Here is a 22427-nt window from a genome sequence, read left to right as displayed (position 1 = left end):
TTCCTTTTCTAGAAAGACACCATCGCGAGCAACAAACACTTTGTCATCTTCGCGATTATAGAAGTAATACCCTCTTGTCTCTTTGGGGTAACCCACAAAGAAACACTTGTCTGATTTAGGGTGTAGTTTTTCGCCTTGTAAACGTTTTACATAGGCTTCACATCCCCAAATCTTGAGAAAAGACAAATTTGGAACTCTTCCATTCCGTATCTCATATGGTGTCTTTTCAACTGCTTTGGACGGGCTTCTGTTCAGTACTCTGGCAGCTGCTCCAAGTGCATATCCCCACAATGATATGTAAAGATCAGTAAAGCTCATCATAGACCGAACCATGTCCAGTAAGGTCCTATTTCTCCTTTCTGACACCCCATTTAACTGTGGCGTCCCTGAGGGGTTAACTGTGAAAGTATTCCACAGTTAATCAGATGTTCATCAAATTCTTGGGTTAAATATTCACCATCACGATCGGATCATAATGCTTTAATTGTTTTCCCAAGTTGTTTTTGTACCTCATTTTAGAATTCTTTAAACTTTTCAAAGGCTTCCAACTTCTGCTTCATTAAGTAAACACAACCAAATCTACTTAAATCATCAGTAAAAGTAATGAAGTATCTATATTGACCCCTAGCTTTTGAACTCATTGGTCCACACACATCCGTATGTATGAGTCCCAAAAGGTCACTAGCTCTTTCACCTACACCCGTAAAGGGTGACTTAGTCATTTTACCAAGCAAGCATGACTCACAATTTTCAAATGATTCATAATCAAATGTTGAAAGGAGTCCATCCTTATGTAATTTCTAGATGCGCTTTTGGTTAATATGTCCAAGCCTACAATGCCATAGGTAAGTCGGGTTTAATCTATCTGTTCTTTGCTTTTTATGATCTATGTTGTAGATATGAGTTGTATAATCTAAGACATACAAGCCATTAAATAATTTCGCTTTAGCATATAACATATTTTCTTTGGAAATAAAACAACATTTGTCTCTTATTTTAAAAGAAAAACCTTCAGTATCTAAAACAGGAACTGAAATAATGTTTTTGGTAATAGTTGGAACATAATAACATTTATTAAGAGCCAAAATTAAACCCGACGGAAGTCTCAAATGATAATCTCCAATAGCAAGTGCAGCAACTGTTGCTCCATTTCCTACTCGGAGTGTGACTTCCCCTTTTGCTAATGCCCTACTCCCTTCTAGGCCCTGCATGTTATTAACAATGTGAGCACCACAACCGGTATCGAATACCCAAGTTGAAGAAGAGGTAAGATTATAATTTCTACAACAAAAACATCAAGTAACTCCTTACCTTCTGTTTTCACTGGTGTATAATGGGGACACCCTGGTGTATGGCGAAGCCAATCACCGCAATAGAAGCATTCTCTTTGTCTCATTTTCAGGTACTCCTCAGCATGGTTGAATAAAAGGTTGACTAATGTCACTGTCGAGCCCTCATCATTATGAGTAAGCCTGGCTATATCAAAACCATCGTGGAGTGAGAACAAGATTATATCATGTGCGGAGTCATCATCAAACGGTTTCCCAAGGACGTCCATCTGATTGAATAAATCAATCAGTTCATTGACATGGGTCCTTACTGACTGACCAGGCATGAGTTTCTTAGCCATTATCTTACAATGAACATTGTAAGCCTCATACCTTATGCTGTCAGTCCAGGAATAGTAAATCTGAGGGATCGAATTAACGACCTCTCTTACATTGTAGTCGTTGAAGTTTCCTCCTCCACTTCCTAATTCCCCAATGCCACCTCGACAGATGGCACGAAGACATTCACACAAGTTGGTTAACTTATATTTCCTGAACCTTCTTTTCTAACAATTTGGAATAGATTCCAAAATGAGATTCCTGATTTTCTCTGCATCCGAAACAATTTTCGCATGCCTTTCAGGATCATAACCTTTAGTATACTTGCCCTCAACAGGTATGTATAAACGAGATTCAAGCTTATGGCTTATGAGAACATTTCTCAACTCGTTCTCCCATTCCCTGAAGTTTCTGAGATTCAGCCTTAAAGTTTCGTTAGCAAAATAGTGTTGTCATTATAGTTATTCATCTACAAACAAAAACAAAACGAGGCAAAGTTCATTAATTATGTTTAATAATTTTAAAGTACCATAAACTATTTAAATTGGTAACTTTAAAGCATTTATTCAATATTAAAATGATCCCTATTGAATTAAATGATTCCAAGACCCTTTTTTGTGTAATAGTTGACCGGATTGAGGCCCTACCATCAAGCATTACATTTTCAAGGTGAGTAAACTCTTTACTGATTACAACTCTTTGTAACTCTTGGTTGAATAATTAACCATCACATGTTTAATTATTACACTTAGCTTCAAGGTTCTAAATGCTTTAGGTAACCTTGTTGAGTATAACCAATTAAATGTGTAGAACGTGATCTACCCCAAATTACCTACGATAATAAGTGACACTCTGCTGAGGCCAACCCATCACTCATGATCTAAGGATTGTTGGGTATTCAATTGGAAAAGCAACCTCAATATTACTGGGACCTAAATTCATTTATGTTGTGATTATTTAGTGAACTCTAACGCATCATCAATCAACATAAAATAAATCTAACATGCATAATCTACTAATGCATAAATAAAACATGACATAATATGGCCCCTTAATCCTAAGAAAACTAATAAAGCAGAAAGATGCTCCCACTTGAATCTTCATGGATCTCATCCACCTTATTCCTTTGGGCCTCCACTCCATTGGCTTCTTGGATCAACTGCAACCTGTAATATTACTCTATTCTAACTACTACTTGAATAAAATAAAATAAAATTACAAAAATACTTAACGGTACGCAGACCGTATTTAGATTACAAAAATACGAAACGATGCACAGATCGTATTTAGAATCTATAGGCCATACTAGTCTATATATAGCAATAAGTAATATCATATATTATAAAGTGCCACATAATAAATCACTCATCATGCTTTCCTAAACTACAACATCGAATGATCATAATTAAGGAAACATGGCACAAAATATCTCATATTTTTAATTAATTAATTACTGCAATTAGATAATATCATATATTATTTCTAACCAATCATAAAATATCATATATTTTGTTTTAGGTAAGAGATAGAATCAAATCATATTTTAATTATGGAAGATAAATCATATTTATTTTCCATGATTATCCTAACTAATTTAGGAGATCCTAATTGCTATCCAATCACATATTTTAAATCAATTATTATCCAAAATTAATTATGGGATACTCTCATTAAATCAATCATTATCCAAATAGAATCTTTTGCTCCATAATTATCCAAACTTAACAAAAATAACAACTTTAATTATGTTAATTATCTTTTCAAAATCAAAACTTATCTTTTAATTATTTTTTTTTGAAATCTGATTTTTATTTAAATTTTTTTTTTTAAAAATTGTTGCGCCACCCATCGTGGTGTGGCCAGCCGAAGCACAGCAGCGCAGGAACAGCAACAGCACACGCAGCTGGTGGTGCATTGCTGTGCTGCTCCTGTTCGGCTTCTGCCCAGCCCCCCACCCTCTTGGACCACCACCGTGCGGCAATTTCCGTGGCGGCGCCACCCAGCCGCGGCTGCCGTACCCAAAACCCCTTTTGTTTTTGTTTTTTTTGTTTGATTTTAATTTAAACAAAAACAATTTTATTAAAATTAAATTAGTGTGGTCCTTCTAATTTTAAATCAAATCATATTTAATTTCAAAATTAGAGTTCTTCATGAATTTAATCCCAATTAAATTTAACTTTTAAATTAAATAATTTGATCATGAAAAATTCATAATTTAACATGAAATCAAATAGATTAAATTCTCTAAACATAAAAATTTTGAATTAAATCAAAACCAAAAACACAAATTTCACAAATTAGGGTTTATGATTTCGAAATTTTCGAAATGTTAGGGTGGGGGGTTCGAATTTTTTTTTTTTCCGAATAATATAGGGCAATTTTCGGATCAATATTGGAGCAAATTAAACAACTTTTAATGATTCTATATTGTTAAATCACATTTAATATAATAATTGACCCATAATTAAATTATTCTCCCTCCTAATTGAATTAAAATTGTGGATTATCAAAGAATTAATATTCAATATATGTACATGCATAGGCTAACTGATGCTACTGTAGGAGTTTATAGGTACGAATGCGGAAAACATGAATCATATTCATATAGCACCTAATCCCAAGATCATGCATAACACATAAAGAATTAGAATTAATACCTTTGAAGCGTGATTCCACAAGTGATCGAGCAAGAACAAAGGGAGATAAAGAACCCCAAGCGTGATTCCTCTACTTGGTCCACAGGCACGGATTAAGACCTCCACTAATGCTAGTTAGTCGTGATCGAACTCTTCAATCGACTTTCTACGGAGAAGTATGAAAAACGAACTAGTCACGAACCACCACGAACGCCACTAGGGGTGGCCGGCCGCAAGTCCAAGGGGGAGAGAGAGGGTGCCGTGAGAGAGAGAGAGAGGGAGGTTAGGGTTTTTGGGATTTTGGTTGCCTTGATTCACAATTCACTGTAAGTTAATTGTGACTTAACTTTTCAACCCTAGGCATGGATCTTATTTATAGATCACATCTCTAAATAAGAGTCCATAACAAAGCCCAATTCTTAATCCCAATCAAACTACATTAGCCCAATCCTATTCATGATTAGTTAAATGCTCACAAGGCCCATTAATGGGCTTCTTACTTGCTTAACCCAATACCTTTGTGTGTGACCTCATAGGATCCATTCTAGCGGGCTTTGGACTATTTTACTAGCCCAAAGATCATCTCTCATAGTCTAGCAACAGATGATGATGCCCCAAGAGAATGAACTTATTATCTCCATAATAGTGATCCTTGATATACCTAGTAATTGCACTTATCGAAGACACAACTCCTTCAAAAATTCCCTCCAAAAGAAACTTTTATGTAGTTTAGGTATATAGATATTAGATAGATGAGCTTAACATTTGAGCGGGAAAATTTTTCATAAGGTAGCGCCACGTGAACAACTTTTGGAAAAGATGATATCAGCGCTTGCTACTTTAGTATTAGTGATAGATTTATGTATTATTTTAATTTTCGTAGTTTGGTTTATGTTAATAATATCGTCTGTAATACAAAGATTTTACATATTTTGATTGATATGTCTTTGAAGTAGTTTACACAATTATAAAAACTTTTGTTATATCCATGCATCGCACGGGAGTTAATCTAGTTCAATTGAAAGATTAAACCGATAAATATCACTTGATTACTTACACTTAGAGTTTTAGACCTTTAAGTATGTGAGTAGTGTGAAACAAAAACTTTACAATGAAATAAAATCGAAGGTTTTTGTTTTTGTTTTTTTTTTTGACAAAGAGCTATGAAATAAATGGAAAACAAACAAATACAATATCTGTCAACGAAAGCTAAAACAAAAAGTACAACAACTGACGACACCGAGCACAACCAGCTAACCAGTGAGCCGGAGTAACCCATAAACGAAGAACCTTTTGAACTTGGCAAACCAAAAAGGGAATGAACTAAAGCCCTCAACTCCTGAATGAGCCACAAAGCCGAAATTTCTATTGACCCAAAAGGAGGTAAAAGAGCAAGGAGGGCAGCACAATCTGTGTAAACCCGGATCTTCAAGAAGCCTCTACGGATAGCAAACTCCAAACCCCAAACACAAGCTTGAAGCTCAGACTACAACGCTGAACTTGCCATAAAAGCCCGACATCCACCTCCTAGTACCTCAGAAGAATGAAGCTCACGGACTATCCAGCCTGCTCCAGCCCTATAAGTAGAACAATCCCAGGCCCCATCTATGATCAAACAAACCGTTGGAGAGATATTAGGTAACCCTCGCAGACAATGCCACCGGACGTCCTGGTTATCCTCCAAACGAACCAAACAAGGAGATTTCGAAGGCCTCTTCCAATTTTGAGCCTGCATAGCACGAAGAAACCACTCTGATGCAAAACCAACAATAGTCCCAGGCGACCAAACAGCTTTCCTAAAACTCAAATGATTACGAGAAATCCAAATCGCCAAGAGAAGAGCAAATAACGAAGCAATACCCTTCCAGTCCCTCAATGACGAAAAATGAGAAATTGTACCCGAGAACCAAACACCAAACGAAGGAAACTGCATAAGATCCCATTGAATGCCCAATGCTCCAAAAAGCCAAAGACTGCATATAACAGGACAATCCTCTGAATGTATGAGACAAAGCTCCACATCCACATGACAAAAATCACAAACTGGATCAATCAAGAGACCTCGACCATGGAGAATAGTCGCTAAAGGAAGAGCATCATGCAGTAATTTCCAACCAAAGATTTTCCACCTAGGAAGAATTGGTAAAGCCCAAAACTTCCTCCACCATGCTGGAGACATTTGAGATTGACTAATAGCCAAGACCCTAAGCTCACAAAGAAGTGCATAAGCAGATTTTGTTGAAAAAACACCATCCCTAGTGAACTTCCAGTGAACAAAATCATCCATCAACCGCACTGGCTGATCCAACGAAAGAATTCTAGCATCAGAGCTAGATTCAAAGAGGCCATGAACACTAGAAGCATCCCACGCGCAAGAACGCGGATCAAGTAAAGAAGACACAAGAGTCGGTCGAACCGACTCCGTCACTAGCAAAGGTTGTTATTTGAATTATGAGTATATATCTTGTATTTGGAAATTTGAGTGGAGATATGTTGTTATTTGAGTAGCGTGATTAATCTCATGTAAAAGGGGTGAATTATATTGTATTAACTTTTTACTTTTTTAGTTCGTCACTAGCTAGATGGAATAGACTAATAACTTTGGATATGTTTGCATAAATTCTTTTGAAATATTGCTCCTTTTACTCTTTTAGAGTTCTAATCTACTTTTTCATCTCTCTTTGATGTACCTCAAAAAAAAAAAAAAAAAAAAAAAAGGAAGGACGAAAAGATTAGAGAGAGCATCATTGTATCACTTTGACGTATTGTGTAACATTTCCACCGGCCATTCCACTATTAAAAAAAAAGGGAGAAAGAAATTTATATCTTAGATTCTTAGGGATTACTGTACAAGTTTAGAGCTATTAATCAGACGCATGAGAATATTTAAGATAAAAGATAAGGGACATATATATATTTTTTAACGGGAAGAAGAATTGACCCTAATCACACCTCAATCCTCACGGTGTTTTGGCTCGGTATTTACAGGTCAGACACTTTAAAAATGAGGGGAAAAGGACAAGGAATCTCTATCCTTAAAATATCTCTAATGGAGATTGAACCCCCAAGTACAAGGTTAAAAGATATAATCCTTACGTAAGGGATAATTTGGAGTGTAGTAGCGTAGTGTCAAATGTCAACTCTCAACTCTCAAGTGTGGTAGTTATACGAATAAGATTTTGCTTCGTATATCTTAACAAGTGGGCCATTGGGCCGTGCTGCTCAGAGGCTCACAGCCCATTCCACTTGGGTTCACGCGCTTCAAGAGCCCAATGTATGGTTCGCCTCATTCATCAAGTCACCATCACCATCACCATCATCTATTACAAGTATGCTACTCATGATAATTGAGTTGAATTTAATTTGTCCAATCATCTACTCCATTAATTTCTTCAATTCAACTTCTTCAATTATCATAAATTATCATGATATATGAGTACCAATCTACCAACAAAATTAATCATGATAAATACTACACTTCGATTTTTGTAATATCCATGAACAAAAGTAGAGAGCACGAAGTACTTGTTATACTATAAGCAATAAAACAGTACACCCTCCGTTTTTAAAAATACTTGCTTTATTTCTCTATGCGCGAAGTTTTAGGAAAAAATGGAGAAATTAATAAAATATAGAAGTAATGAGGTAGAAGGAAGAATAAAAAATTGTAACAAGCAAAAGTAGTTAAGAAAATTAGAGGAGAGACAATACGAAATTAATAAAATATAATTTATGTTGGGTCCACTAGGTGAGAGAAATGAATTAAATATTATAAAACCTTTCCAAATAAGAAAATGAAACAAGTATTTAAAAACGGTCGGAAAAGGAAAGTGGAGCAAGTATTTAAAAACGGAGGAAGTAATTACTTATATCTTGTTGCGTGAATGAAACTAACAATAGTCGTATCGTAGCAAACCACTGACCTAAAAGACGATTTCGTGCTACCTCACGGTGCAATAGACGTGATGTGGTTGCCCTCCAGGATAAGCATGACGCCGGATTTTATGTGCACTCACAAACCCGACTGGAACTCATAATATTTGCCCAGAAAACAGAAAAGATTAAAACCCGTGTTTAGCAATTTTAGAGAAGAGAGAAACCGATTGTTGTTGTGTGTTTTTGGCTAAAGAAGAACCGAGTATTTATAGGAAGAAGGGGAAACGGCTAACAGAAAAAAAGGAAAGTACTTAGGCAAAAAAAACCGTCCAGAAGTTTAACTCAGTCAATCAAGAGAAATGATCAAGGGAGTTTAACAATCAACTATATATATAATCAAGGAATTAGAGGTTGAATAAATCCCCAACACTCAGAAAGTCTCAACAGTCAAAACCGTAATAAAAGCTAAGGAATATTCTGTCAACAAAGAAAGAAAATAAATTTTCTCCAAAGAGATAGAGGCCCCCACTTGTACAAAATTAGCTTTTTATAGCACTTTTTTTTATAGCGGTTTTGTTAGTTATGCTATAAAAAAATATCATAATCACCTTATAGCGGTTAATAAATACACTCTATTATTTTTTATTTTTTATTTTTTTGAATGGAATAGGGAGGGATGATTTCATTAAATAATAATAATTCGGCACTTACAATCATTCTTTAAAGTATCTAAATTCTCAATACAAGAATTAAACACCCTAAACTATTGGCATCGCTTCTGAACTGCTCCATAATAGTTTTAGATGCCTTTGCATCGTTTTTTACGGAGCTCCATTGATGTATAGTCGCAAAAGGGATAAAACTTGATTGATCAACAAGATTTGCAAATTTGCAAGACGAATCTTCTAAATCTGCACCCCTATACCATCATACAATGACGGATCCAGGATTTTTAGGGTGTTGGGTCACCGTTACCTATCGATCATCACCCATCAACAGCATATCTATCGATCCAGAAGGTGGATTTTACAATAGAGGATGATTTTGTGGAGGAGGAGGATGCATTTTAAAACTAAAGAAACTTGTTATATCACACATTTTTTTTAATGAAAATTAAGTCACAATTTCAGTTTTATTAAACTATCCAATATTGTCAAAAATAGATTAATTCAGTGTTTTTGCAACACCCAAGTTAAGATTATTTTTACAAAAATAAAAATACCCAATTTAATTATTATAGAAATTAAAAGAAACCCACTTAATGTAATGTCTTAACAACACAAAACATAACAATATTGAAGGATAATCAAATTAATTACATGAAAAAAAAACAGATTGAAGGAATTCACAAAAATGCAAACAACAATCCTCAAACCTCTGACCTTCACCACTTGCTTATTGAGCTTAGTCTCAATCACTCCAACCACTTTGCTATTAGTTTGCATGTGACCAGAAATAATGTTATCTCATTTGTTTATCGGTGCCTTAATAAATAAAAAAAAAAATTAAAAAGTTTTTTTTTTTTAGGTCGCGTGACCCAGTAGGACCAAGGCTGGGTTCGCCACTGCCAACATACCTGCAATTCCACAATTTTTCAAAACAAATCTTCCAAATTTGTATCCCTACACATACGAAAAACAAACAAACAAACAAACAATACTAAACATCCCACCATTAGAAAACTAACTAAACCTACATGGAAGAACTGACTATAATCACCATACTGTTGGTGATCTTTATTGGTTAAAAAGCATAAAATTTTTATCGATGGTAGCCCCTAAGTAATACTATGGTGGGTAGGTTTGAAGAGAGAGAACATAGAGAATTTTAGGGGGGTTTTCTTCGGATATATCACTAAATTCCCCTGAATAATTTTTATATTCACCATATATCCATAAAAATTTTCAAATTCACCATATGTCCCCGAGTTTAAAAAAAATGTCACCAATTGTCCAAATGACTAACTCCGTTAGTCATTTGGTAGGGTTAAGTATACCACGTGGCTGGATCTAATTGGTTATTTTTAAAAATTATATAACTAAATATTATATTTTAATTTTTTTTTTTTAAAAACTAAATTAAAATTTCAAAAAAAAAAAAAAAAAAATCACCTTTAACCCTAACCTGCCACCTTCTACCGGCGAACCCCAAGCCCAGCCACCTCCCCACAATCGCCACCCGCCAGCCTCCCCACTACACCTGCACCGCCCCTTCCACCAACCCCGCTATGGTGCTCGCTCCTTCCTTGAACCACCGCACCGTTTTCCCTCCTTGCTTTGAATCGCAAAACCCCTCTCCACCTAACAACCTGAGCCGAAAATCCGGCAACTACCCACGAAACCCTTTCGCCGGCAACCCAATCCCCTCCCCTACACCGTTGATGTCCATCTAAGTCGAAAACCACCACCTCAAAACATTAAACCCCCAAAATCAAAACCCTAGGTTTCAGTCAGGGGCGGTTTTGGCCCGGTGCGAGGTGGTCGACAGAACAGGGCCCCCAAATTTAAGGGGCCCCAAAATCTGGATATATACATTTTTTTTTCTTTAAAGTTATGTATATGAATGGTTGGAGTAGTGGTGAGTGTAAGTTATAGTTTTCTTGACATCACAAGTTCGAGTCTCTTCCTCAACACTTTTTTTTTATTAAAAAAAAAAACCTTTATAAATTCATTCACCTCAAACTCTTTGCCCACAATTTCGGTAATCAGCTACATCATAATTACCTTTTCCATTCTTAAACCTTTCATATTCAATTTCAATTTAATTTCCCTCCTTCAATTATTCAATTTTCCTTTTCTAATTTCTACAATATCTTTCAATTACCAAGATTAATACGTAGTACTAACAGTTTTTATCTTTAATTTTTCAATTTTTATCAATTAATCTACAAAAATCCTTTATCTTCCAAATTCATTTCACTCTTTTTACTTTTTATTTAATAGAAAAATATTCAATTTGTTTTACGAGTATTACGAGGACCTCATTTTTGAGAAGTTGCACAGGGCCTCTAACGCATTGCGCCATTGTAGCCCCGACACTGGTTTCAGTTTTTGGGGTTTTTGATTTTGGTATTTGACGTGGTGGTTCATGGGGTTAGAGATGGCAGGGGGATTTGGGTTTGTCGGCACGGGGAGGGCCGATATCGCCGACGCGGAGAGGGGATTCGGACGCCGACGGTGGCCTAGGGCTGGGCTGGCTGAGTTTGCAGGCACGGTGGTTCAAGGCAAAAGCAAGGACTAGCTAGTGGTGGCGGTGATAGGCTGGTGGTTTGGGTTAGGTTGGGGTTGGTTTTTTTAAAAAATAAAAAGAAATAATTATTTTAAAATTTAATTAATTGAAAAGACAACCAATAAGATACTCCCACGTGGCGTACTTAACCCTAATGACTAACGGAGCTGATGTTCGTTAATCATTTTGACATATTGTGACATTTTTGTTAAATTTAAGGGTATATGGTGAATTTGAAAATTTTCATGGGTATATGGTGAATAAAAAAAATTACTCAGAGGCATTTGGTGAAATATCCGTTTTTTTTTATCAACTGTTTAGATTATAAAATGCAAATTTTTTTTGGGTAAGTCTTGTATATGTGGCTAGCCACTCGGTGTGACCATATTTGTTTATAAGAATAATCTTCATTTATATGTATGAGTAACCAAATTTTTTCATAAGAGTAACCCATGTTGTCCATAAAAGTAACCCAAATTTATTATACGAGTAAAATTAAGTTATTTAAAAATAAGCAACCCCATGTGTCCATTCGAGTAACCCATATTATTTTGTTTTAAAAAATGAAAGAATAATTCCACTTACTTATAGAGTGACCCCTTTTTCTCATTTGAGTAACCTACATGTAGGGGTGTACATAAAAGACCTAAACCGGAAACCAGACATGAACCAGACCGAACGATTCAGGTCCATTACCGATCCGCACAAATCGGTCCAATCCGGTCCCGGTCCGGTGTCCACTCCTTCCCCTAGTTAGGGGTGTACTTAAATACCTGGATTGGAAATCGAAAGATTCAGGTCCATTGCTGGTTTGTGAAATCGGTCCAATTCGGGTCCGATCCAACCCGATTAAGGTCCGATCCGATCTGGATCTGGACCGATGTTCACCCCTATCTACAGACATTAATGTAACCACATTTTCTCATCACCATGACCCCTATTTATATGTGATTAAGTGAATAAGACTTTGTGAAACTTTTTAAATAAACGCTACTCCGTATAATGGGATTGTTATTATAAATTTGTAGCGTTTTCATATTAACCTGCTGTTAAAACATGACTTTTTAAAAAAATAAACATGACCCTTATTAATGTCTTATATGTGATTATATGAATAAGACTGTGAAATTTTTTAAATAAACGCTACTCCGTATTATGTGATTGTTATTATAGATTTATAGCGTTTTCATATTAACTGCTGTTAAAACATGACTTTTAAAAAAAAAAAAAAATTAAACCACCAAGGGCATGTTCTCTTCAGCTTAATTTCAGTTCAATTTAGTTCAGCTTCAATCAGTGCTGTTCAAATAAGTTCAGAGAACAGGCCCCAATTGGTTGTATCATTATTAGGGGTGTAAATGAGCCGAGTCGAGTAATACCTTGTTCACGTTCAAGTTCATTTAACTTAGGCAAGTCCAAGCACGATCCCGAACTTTCAAATGAGCTCAAAAATCTATTCAAACTCGGCTCATTTAGTACAATTTATGTTCGTGAACGATTCATGAATGGCTCGTTTATTAAACGAGCGTTTCATGAACGAACTTAGTAATGAACGAGCTTTGTACTTTTGTCATTTGAAAATCTCAACGTTAGCATAATAATTAAATGCTAATCATAAACCTAAGAATTAAATCTTAATTATTAAAAACATAAGAATCAAATTAACAATTGTGAATAAATCAATGATTCATGAATATAAATATACGATTATTACGCAAACATAAATAAACGAATATGAACGAGTTTCAACCGATCTCGAACCCGAGTAGTTTATTGATCGTCTTGATTCATTTACACCCTGATCATTATTTAGTTCGTCGACTTGTAAAAAACTCTGCTCTCATCTTCTCATAAAGTCATAAACCCTCGCATGCAATTCGAGTGAGATTTCCCATACTCGATTTCCCGATTTCACTGCAATTCAGTGGAGGTTTCAAAATTTACGGCCTTCAATTAATTGCACATTGATCTTCAATTTCAGGTTTGTTTCTCATTCATAAGATGAATTTTAGGTTTTTTAATCTTGCTTTTTACTTGTGAAATTGTGGTGTTTGACCTAATTGAATATTGATATTCATAATCTTCAATTATGTGTGCTTAATTGTATTCCTTTCCTTGCCTACCTAGGTTTAAACTTGATCTGTTTATGAATATTAAGGTTGAAATTCTACGCGGGCTACTTTAATTGCTGTTGAATTTTGCAAATTTTTAATTGATATTTGTTGCTCTATTTTTTGATGTGGAATATTAATTTCTATGGTTTCTATGATTGATTGATTTGTTAGAGATTTGCCAGAAAAAAATGTCATTTTGCTGAAAGATAAACTCCCTATTTTTTATGCAAGATGATTGTTACAATTGAAAAAAAAAAAAAAAAAAAAAAAATCGTTTTCGTGGGCACTTACCCATCGTTACAAAATCTTTTGATAAATTTCGTTTGAGTTTACGGCATACTAGCTATGTTCATGTGCCATATAGTTCATGAAATTAGTCAATACAACAACCTTATATACTACCTCCGTTAAATGTTATGTGCAATTTTGGGGTATTATTTGTATTCAATCCGAAAATTTTAAAACCAATATCCAAAATTGTATCCAATATCCAATTTTTCGGATTGGATATCCTAAAATTCGAATCGATTGCGGATCGGATTTTCAAATTCTCATATTGTTTTGTACAGGCCTAGCTAGCAATAACCACACAGCCACAAATGCACACGACTACAAATGCACGAGTCTTTTTTTAAAGTACCACATAACCACATTTTGCAATAACAAGAACGTACAACTAACAACATGTATTAAGATGAGATCTTAACAATTTTTCGTGAAATGGGATAAATTTAAAAAATGATCAATCACTTGAAGAGACCTTTAGCCTTATCCATCAAACTCTCCTCTGGTGGTGGAGGAGCGGGTTTAACAAAGTCCCCGGCCTTGTTAAGAGCATCTCCAACGGTGTTCTTGATGTTTTCAGCCATTTCCGAGGCAGATTTGGAAATTTGAGCCGTGTCAATCTTGTCAGTCTGTTGGGTGACGGTTGTTTTCACTGTCTCCCCGGCATTCTTGGCACCATCTACTATGTTAGTCATGGTTGTTTTTTCAGCCATTGCTTAGTATGAGAATAAATTGGCTAAGGTTTACGGGTGTTTTTTTTTTTTTTTTTTTGTAGTAGAAAGTTTTGGTTGTTTTGTAGTATGTTAGACGTTGGAAATGGTTGGGGTTTTTATAGGGGTTGTGTAACGAATATAATGGATGTATGATTGAGATGTTTTTCAACAAAGTTCATATTTATTTATAAAAGATACTACCTCTATTACAGATTATGTGCAACGATTTGACATAAAGCAGAGAAGGAAAATGTCTAATCGTTACACATAACCCTGTAACGAAGGTAGTATAAAGTTTTGTGGTGGCGTTGAATTTTGGGCCCATCGTCATGGAGAGTTATATCTTTACACTGCTAAAGCTATTGCCGACATATCACGAGTTTACAAATAAAGGAAAAATTATAATATTGGCATTATCACGAGTTTACAAATAAAGGAAATACTATAATATTGGCATTATCTTGAATTATAATGAAAATTGTGATAATTAACGCAAGAGATTAAAAATAAGTGAATGACCTTCTTGTTATTACACTGGCTCTTAATTTTTTTTTTTTTTTTTTTTTTTGAAAGACACTGGCTCTTAATTTCATGTCTAAGTAACCAACTCAATTGTAAGATTAAGGGCCTGTTCTGATTGATTGAACTGAGCTAAACTGAATTAAACTGAACTTATTAGAGCTGAACTGAACTAAATTATTAATTAATGATTTTTAACTACGGATTAATGATCTTTAATTATTTATTATTATATATATGTGTATATACAAAAATACATATTATTATTATTATTATTATTGTCATTGTTGTTATATAAGTTTAAAAGTATGAAATTTGGCTTTAAATCATTAGCAATATCATTAGATATAAACTGAAGTGAACTGAACTGAACTTATTAGAGCTGAACTGAAAATACTCTGAAGAGAACAGAATCTAAACTCATAACTTTATAAGTATCACTTGAGTACTTACATTTAGTAGACCTTTGAGTATGTGAGCAGTGTAAAACAAATCTTTACAACGAAATAACATCAAAGGTTGTAATTTGATTACAACGAAATAAAATCAAAGGTTTTAATTTGAATTATTAGTACAGTATATATCTTGTTTTTGGAAATTTGAGTGGAGATATGTCGTTATTTGTATAGTGTGATTAAGGGGTGGATTATATTATTGTATTGTAAATTTGTAAGTTGTAACTCTTTATAAGTTACTGGCTAAATGGAATAGAATATTAACTTTGGATATGTTTGCATAAATCTATTCCTTCAAAATATTGCTGCTTTAAAAGTTCTAACTTCTAATCTATTGTTTCATCTCTCTTTGATTTATCTCACAAAAAAATTTCAAATGAAAAGACGAAAAGATTAGAGAGAGCATCATTGTATAACTTTGACGTATTGTGTAACATTTCCACCGGCCATTCCACTATTAAAAAAAAAAAAAAAGAGAGAAAATGGTATCTTAGATTCTTAAAGATTACTGTACAAGTTTAGTGCTATTAATCAGATGCATGAGAATATTTAAGATAAAAGACAAGGGATAATTTGGGGTGTAGTAGTGTACTAGTGTAGTGTCAAGCTGTCAACTGTCAAGTGGGCCATTTCGCCGTGCTTCTCAGAGGCTCACAGCCCATTCCACTTGGATTCGCGCGCTTCAAGAGCCCAATGTATGGTTCCGCCTCATTCATCAAGTCACCATCATCATCTATTATGCTATTCATGATGATTGAGTTGAATTTAATTTGTTCAATCATCTGCTCCATTAATTTATTCAATTTAACTCCTTCAATTATCATAAATAATCATGATGTATTAGTACCAATCTACCAAAAATTTAATCATAATAAACACTACACTTTGATTTTTGTAATATACATAAACAATAATATAGAGTACGAAGTATTAACTTTGAATACTATTTTTTTTTTTTTTACAAAATTAGGTGTATAATGAATATTGTATATCCGTTATGAAACTGTCTTAAAAGATTAAAAGTTGTCTGAAAATTAATTAAAAGCTTCCAATATACTCCCTCTGTATTTTAATAAATAAAACAAACGTGTTGACTTTCACGGAGTTTTAGGAAGGTTAGTTGAGTATATTACTAGTAATAGATACTGGGGTATAAGTTTAAACAAAAAGAGAAGAATGAAAGGGGTTTTGTGAGAACCATAAGTTATCTATAAGAGTTAAGCATACATGAAAGACCTAAAGTTTTTGGTTTTTCACCGTTAAGGACCTCATAATTTTTTTTTTCACCTTTAAGGATCTCATTGGTCAAAAGTTAACTACACTAGTTAGATTAGTGAATTCTTTAGTTTAAAAAATAATTATAAGAAAGAACAAAAGGTAAACTTCTATAATTTTTAGTTATAAGGACTTAAACCATTTAAGTTTCATAGTATATCGATTTCTTGGATAAATAAACTAAAGGGGTCGGTATTTTTTGAATTAAAAGATACGGAGTAATGGTCAAGAGTTCTTTTGTTATTACTTCATACACTTTGGATAAAAGCAAAAAAATTTCATGGAGATATATAACTTGCTATTAAGTGTTGAGTATTCGTACAAATGTTGATTTTAAATTTATAAGAGTCCATTTTAACATTGATACAAGTGTTAGGTTGGTTTTAAAATTCTATGCTAAAATATATTTTTATCAATCTCAAAAAGCCCCCCTTTCTCTAACTTCCTTTATTGAAATAGTGAGTTTAAATTAATTATTAATCGATGTAATTATATAATTAAAGAAGTTTTAAAATTTTATTATATATACTTCAATAAATAAGTCAAATTATTTAACTAGAAATATATTTAATTACCAATAAATCAAGAGGGGCTCCTTATTAGAATAACATAATAGTTTGTCAAAAAAAAAATTAAATGCAAGAGATAGAGTACATTTGTAGGTAATTTATATTTTTTTTCTTTTAAGTAAAATAGCTAAATTATTAATATTATAATAGCTTAAAATTATACTTCGATGCAATATTTACTTTTGAATTTAATGTGTTTTTTTTTTCCTTTTCTTAATAAAAAAAAATTACAAATATTACTATACATTAACATTTGAAAATTCAACCCATGGTTAAAGGTGAGTTAAGTGACCAAAAATCTTAACTCGGGTCCTTAAAGGTGAAAAAAAAAACATAAGGTCCTTAAAGGTGAAAAATACAAAAGTTTAGGTCCTTTTTATTAGCTTAACTCTATAAGTAATATTAAAAATAGAGAGAAAGAGTTATAATAATTTCAACAATTATAATTTCTTCTCTTTCTTCTGCTTAATATTGTTGAAAATTTCAACAAAAACGTTATAACTCTTGAAATTATTGTTGAAAATTAATTGTTATAACTTTTGAAATTAATTGTTATAAATTAAGTTATAACATTATAACTTTTGAAATTAATTGTTATAAATTAATTGTTATAACTTTTAAAATTATTATAACGTTATAAATTAATTTCAAAAGTTATAACAATATAACGTTATAAATTAATTTCAAAAGTTATAACAATTAATTTCAAAAGTTATAACAATTGTTGAAATTAATTGTTATAATTTCAAAAGTTATAACAATTAAATTTCAGCTTAATATTGTAGAAATAATTTCAACAATTAATAATAATTTCAACCATAAGTTTTTGTTGAAATTATTGAAATAATTTTAACAATTATAATAACAAAATTTCTTCTCTTTCTTCAGCTTCAATAAGCAATATAAATTCCATCATCAAACAAATAATTCACCAAAATCAACAAAAAAAAACTGAAATACTAAAATTTACAAATACCTCAAAAAGGAACATAATAGAGAGAGAGTTACCGGTCGTAAACGGGAGTAAGTTCACGGCAAGAAGCGTCGAGCTTAGACAAAGCATCAGACGAATAGGATGAATAAATGAGGAATCGACGTTGTTTTGAGAGCGAGAATCGAGAAAACCGAGGAGACGAAGACTGAGAAGTTGTGCGGAAGAATGATCGCGATTCTCTAAAGCGAAATCAGCGCCGAAGAGTAGAGATTGAAGAGGGTTGATGTTGTTATCGACTTCTTTCCTCCAATTTTGCTGGTTTTCTTCTCTCTCCTCTTGCTTCGCCATTGTTGCATCTCTTTCAACTTTCTTTCTTACTGTAACTTTCAAGGTTTTTCTGATTTTGGAGGGTTTTTAATTTTTATTACTTGTACGTAGAACAACTGAATAAGTATTATTTATTTTCACATTTCCCGCTTGTTTTCTATTTTAGGTGTTATTGTAGATTTTAAGTTAAGTATAATAGGTTGAGCCATTTGAATAGAAGACGTTTCTTGGTGTAGTTGGTTATCACTTCAGTCTAACACACTGAAGGTCCCGAGGTCGAACCTGGTCGAAGCCATTTTGTTCCCGTATTTTTTTTTATTTTTAAAAAATTTGTTTTAATGAACATAAATAAGAAGAGAGGAAATAGGAGTTTTTCTTCACAAGGGATAATTTTAATGCGCTAATGAAAAGCTAAACAGCTTGAATAACCATTGTATACATCACTAGTTCACTCTAATAATTGCATAGCAGAATCTTCTAAGGTGCCTAACAAGTGCCTTGTCATTTTAAAAGAAAAAAAAATTTATCAAAAGTAAATTATTTTAAAAAAAAGCTAAAATAAGTTATCAATTGAATATTTGAATGTTTTAGCAACTACTCCATATAAGAGTATCAACTAAAATCAAAGACCATTTTTTTGGTGATGTTTATACAAGTAAAATTCAACTTCTGTTTCATTTAATCTATTCTATCTATTAAAAGACGTTTTTAAAAATGTTTTTATGTCAAGTGTGCCCCTTTTTACAATAGCATCGCTCTACATCACCATTCAACACTTTTTATTCCATGTCATCATTAACTAAAAATGCATTCATAGAGGTTTGAACACCATCTAAGCTAGAAGAAAATCATGTTTTATTGTAGAATAAAAGCAAAAAATATCTAAATTTTTTTTTTTATTGTTGTCATTATTTTGTAATTACTAACAATAAAAAAAAAAATAAACAAGACTTCTAAACATTAATATAAAAATTGAAAATTATTCAAAGGTAGCAGTTGCTTGTTGCCACTAACTCAGGTCACACGCTGGTTATTTTATTAGTTGGTGCTTAACTAATTTAATTTAATAATTTTAGATCCGCATTTTAGTTACGAACTTACAACCACACTCAAGTCTAGCTCTTACTTCACTATGAAATGGTCAAGTACAAAACATTTATACTTATACTGACTACATCAAATTTACCTTCATGCCACGTGTAAAATCGTGGCTCAAGTTTAAAATTACCATGGCTATGCAATTTAGCCATGGGAATTTGAAATTTACTCCCGTGGCACAAAAGGCTGTGGCTAGAAATTTGCCACGGAAAAATGGATGTTGTGGCAATTTTTGAACTTTATGCCACGAGTATTCTCGTGGCAAACAAATTCTCTTGCCACAAATACTCACGTGGCTAACAACTTATTTGCCACAAATTTTACCGTGGCTAATAAATTTATTGCCTCAAACAATGTTGTCGCTAATGAGCTTCTTTGCCCCAAATTTTACCGTGGCAAATCAAAACGTTTGCCACAAATACTAGTATACTGGCGTACTATACTCAAATGAAAATAAAAATGAATTTTGAATTTTCACAACCTAAATTTGACTTCACATTAGAGAGACAGCAAGATACTGGGGTACTATACTCAAATGAAAATAAAAATGAATTTGAAAGAGCAGTAATCAATTCATAAAATGATGAACCATGCAGCAAGCATGAATCCAATATATATTTTCATAAGCTAAAATATATTAATAATGCTTTTCATTTGCTAATTAATTGTCCAAAGAAACATCAATATGAGGAAGATCCCAGGCTCTTGGAGGTCATCGGAATGCACACAAGAGGGAAAAGGGTGCAGCAAGAAGATTTCAATATATTAGGTTAATGTTAATGATGGAGTTACCTGTTAACTCACTGATGCAACGATCACTAGGTATGCATCCCCATTCACTGATACACAAACCACAAGAGAAGATTAAATTTATTTACATCAATAAACAATTGAATTACAAGCATATACCCATTATTCATCCTTAATTAATTTAAAACTCATCAGACTCTAACCAAATCGATACTTCGACTGTAAAGATCCACAAAGACCACAATCCTATATTCATCAAGCACCAAACATATACGAAGAACGAAATGAATAGAACTATATTTAAAAATAACTATATCATAATTCATCCTTATTAATCAAAAGTCTTACCAGTTCTACTCTACAATAAGACAATATATAATTAGCATATAACAGTCTAGACTCACTATTTCACGATCGAAATTTAGCGTAAACACTAAATACCAAAGTATTCCCACTGACTAAAGGGGAACAAAACCTCTTAAAAATCACTCAACCATCCATATTCCACCAAGCTTTCAATTGTAGAAGCCAAGTATAACTATGTACTAACAACCAAGGTTTGCCAAATCTCCTCATACCAATCATGACCCATCATAGATTTAACCCATAAATAATCACTATCTAAATTACTTCATCTACCTGCCAAAATTTGAAGTACAAAATAAATCATCAGAGAATAAATTCCTTACTACTGTTCCTTTTTGTTGGGTATAGATTAATCTTGATTCAAAAAGTGAAAATTCTAGCTTAACATTGATCAAAATATACCATGATCATCAAAAAACCAATACTAATGAAATGATATAATTGGCTTACAAAGCAATCAATACATGCTACAATTATTCACATAAAAACGATGATTAAATAGAATAAGATATGAAAACATCACCAAATCCATGACTGGACACTTTTGCACAAGAGGAAGCTTGGTGTTTGTAACATGGCTAATTTGTATATAATAAATGCACTAGTTTTATGTGCATTAACTATAGATCATATAAAAATATATTCGACCACTAATTTGTATTATGTTTAATATTCTGAAATTATCAATTAGTACTTATGATATTTCAAATATCTTCAAGTTTATGAGTAAAGAAAAAAAACAAAGTAACATGGCTAATTCATGTGTAAATATATATTCTTAGGTAAGTTATTATATGTTATGATATCCTCCTTTTCCATGGCATGAATAAGGTCTAGCTAAAAAATAGTTATATTGTAGTATAAACCGAGGAATAAGTGTATGCTTGTTATGATAAATTATTACCTGTGGCACTAGTGAAAAATTTGCCACGGGAAAAAACTACTCGTGGCACAATTCTTAACTTTTCCACATGAAAAGCATTACTCGTGACACAAGTGATGTATTTGCCACGGGAAATAAATACCCGTGGCATAAATTATTCTTCTTATTTATGTTCTATATGATAGTTCATTTTACCCGTGGCTAGATGAAATTATGCCATGAATTTTGAATTCCCGTGGCATAATTCGTGGCACAAGTGATGATTTGTTGTAGTGACTAGCTCCCCCGTTCCACAACGATGTTTCTGTTTGAAATTTTGACTTTTAAAAAATAAAAGAAAATCCTCTAAATTTCTCTCAATCTATAAGAACTAATATAGTCACGTGATCTAATTTGACTCGTCTTGGTGAGTACATTATTAATATCTAACTTTTATAATTTTTGTTAGTCTGAGATTAAAGATATTTGCGGTCAAAGATGGATAAAAACTTACATCAATTTATGTAAACAAGAACATCATTCTGAAATGGAGGGAGTATGTTACTCCGTATGTGACAGGTTCGAAACAAGGAACATAAACGATTGATTCGAAAAGCTTCAAACCATGAAAAAAGAGCCTCATCAGAGACTAGCCTTATGCAGGTAATGAGTAACATTACACACATAAAACATAAAATCTAGAATCACTAATACAGTACATACAATAACCATACATAGTAGCTTATAGGTTATTCACCAAATCACGATATAGAATTGCGAGTTTTGCCACATATATTTAAAATTTTGTCAACC

At 33.0% G+C, this 22427-nt stretch overlaps 1 protein-coding gene across 1 annotated transcript; it reads right to left on the bottom strand.

The window, feature by feature from the left end:
* Positions 1–15878: 15878 nt before the first annotated feature.
* On the bottom strand, positions 15879–18576 carry LOC145563518 (uncharacterized). The gene is made up of 2 exons (XM_081623964.1): positions 18286–18576; positions 15879–16244 (listed from the first exon to the last, which is right to left on the bottom strand). The coding sequence occupies exons 1-2, from the start codon at positions 18557–18559 to the stop codon at positions 16051–16053; spliced, it is 468 nt and encodes a 155-aa protein (XP_081480090.1). The 5' UTR covers positions 18560–18576; the 3' UTR covers positions 15879–16050.
* Between the last annotated feature and the right edge of the window lie 3851 nt (positions 18577–22427).

The sequence above is a fragment of the Chenopodium album genome, chromosome 10 (genome assembly GCF_948465745.1).
Source record: "Chenopodium album chromosome 10, dcCheAlbu1.1, whole genome shotgun sequence".
In the NCBI taxonomy this organism is placed as follows: Eukaryota; Viridiplantae; Streptophyta; class Magnoliopsida; order Caryophyllales; family Amaranthaceae; genus Chenopodium; species Chenopodium album.
This window is presented reverse-complemented; position numbering and strand designations above follow the sequence as displayed.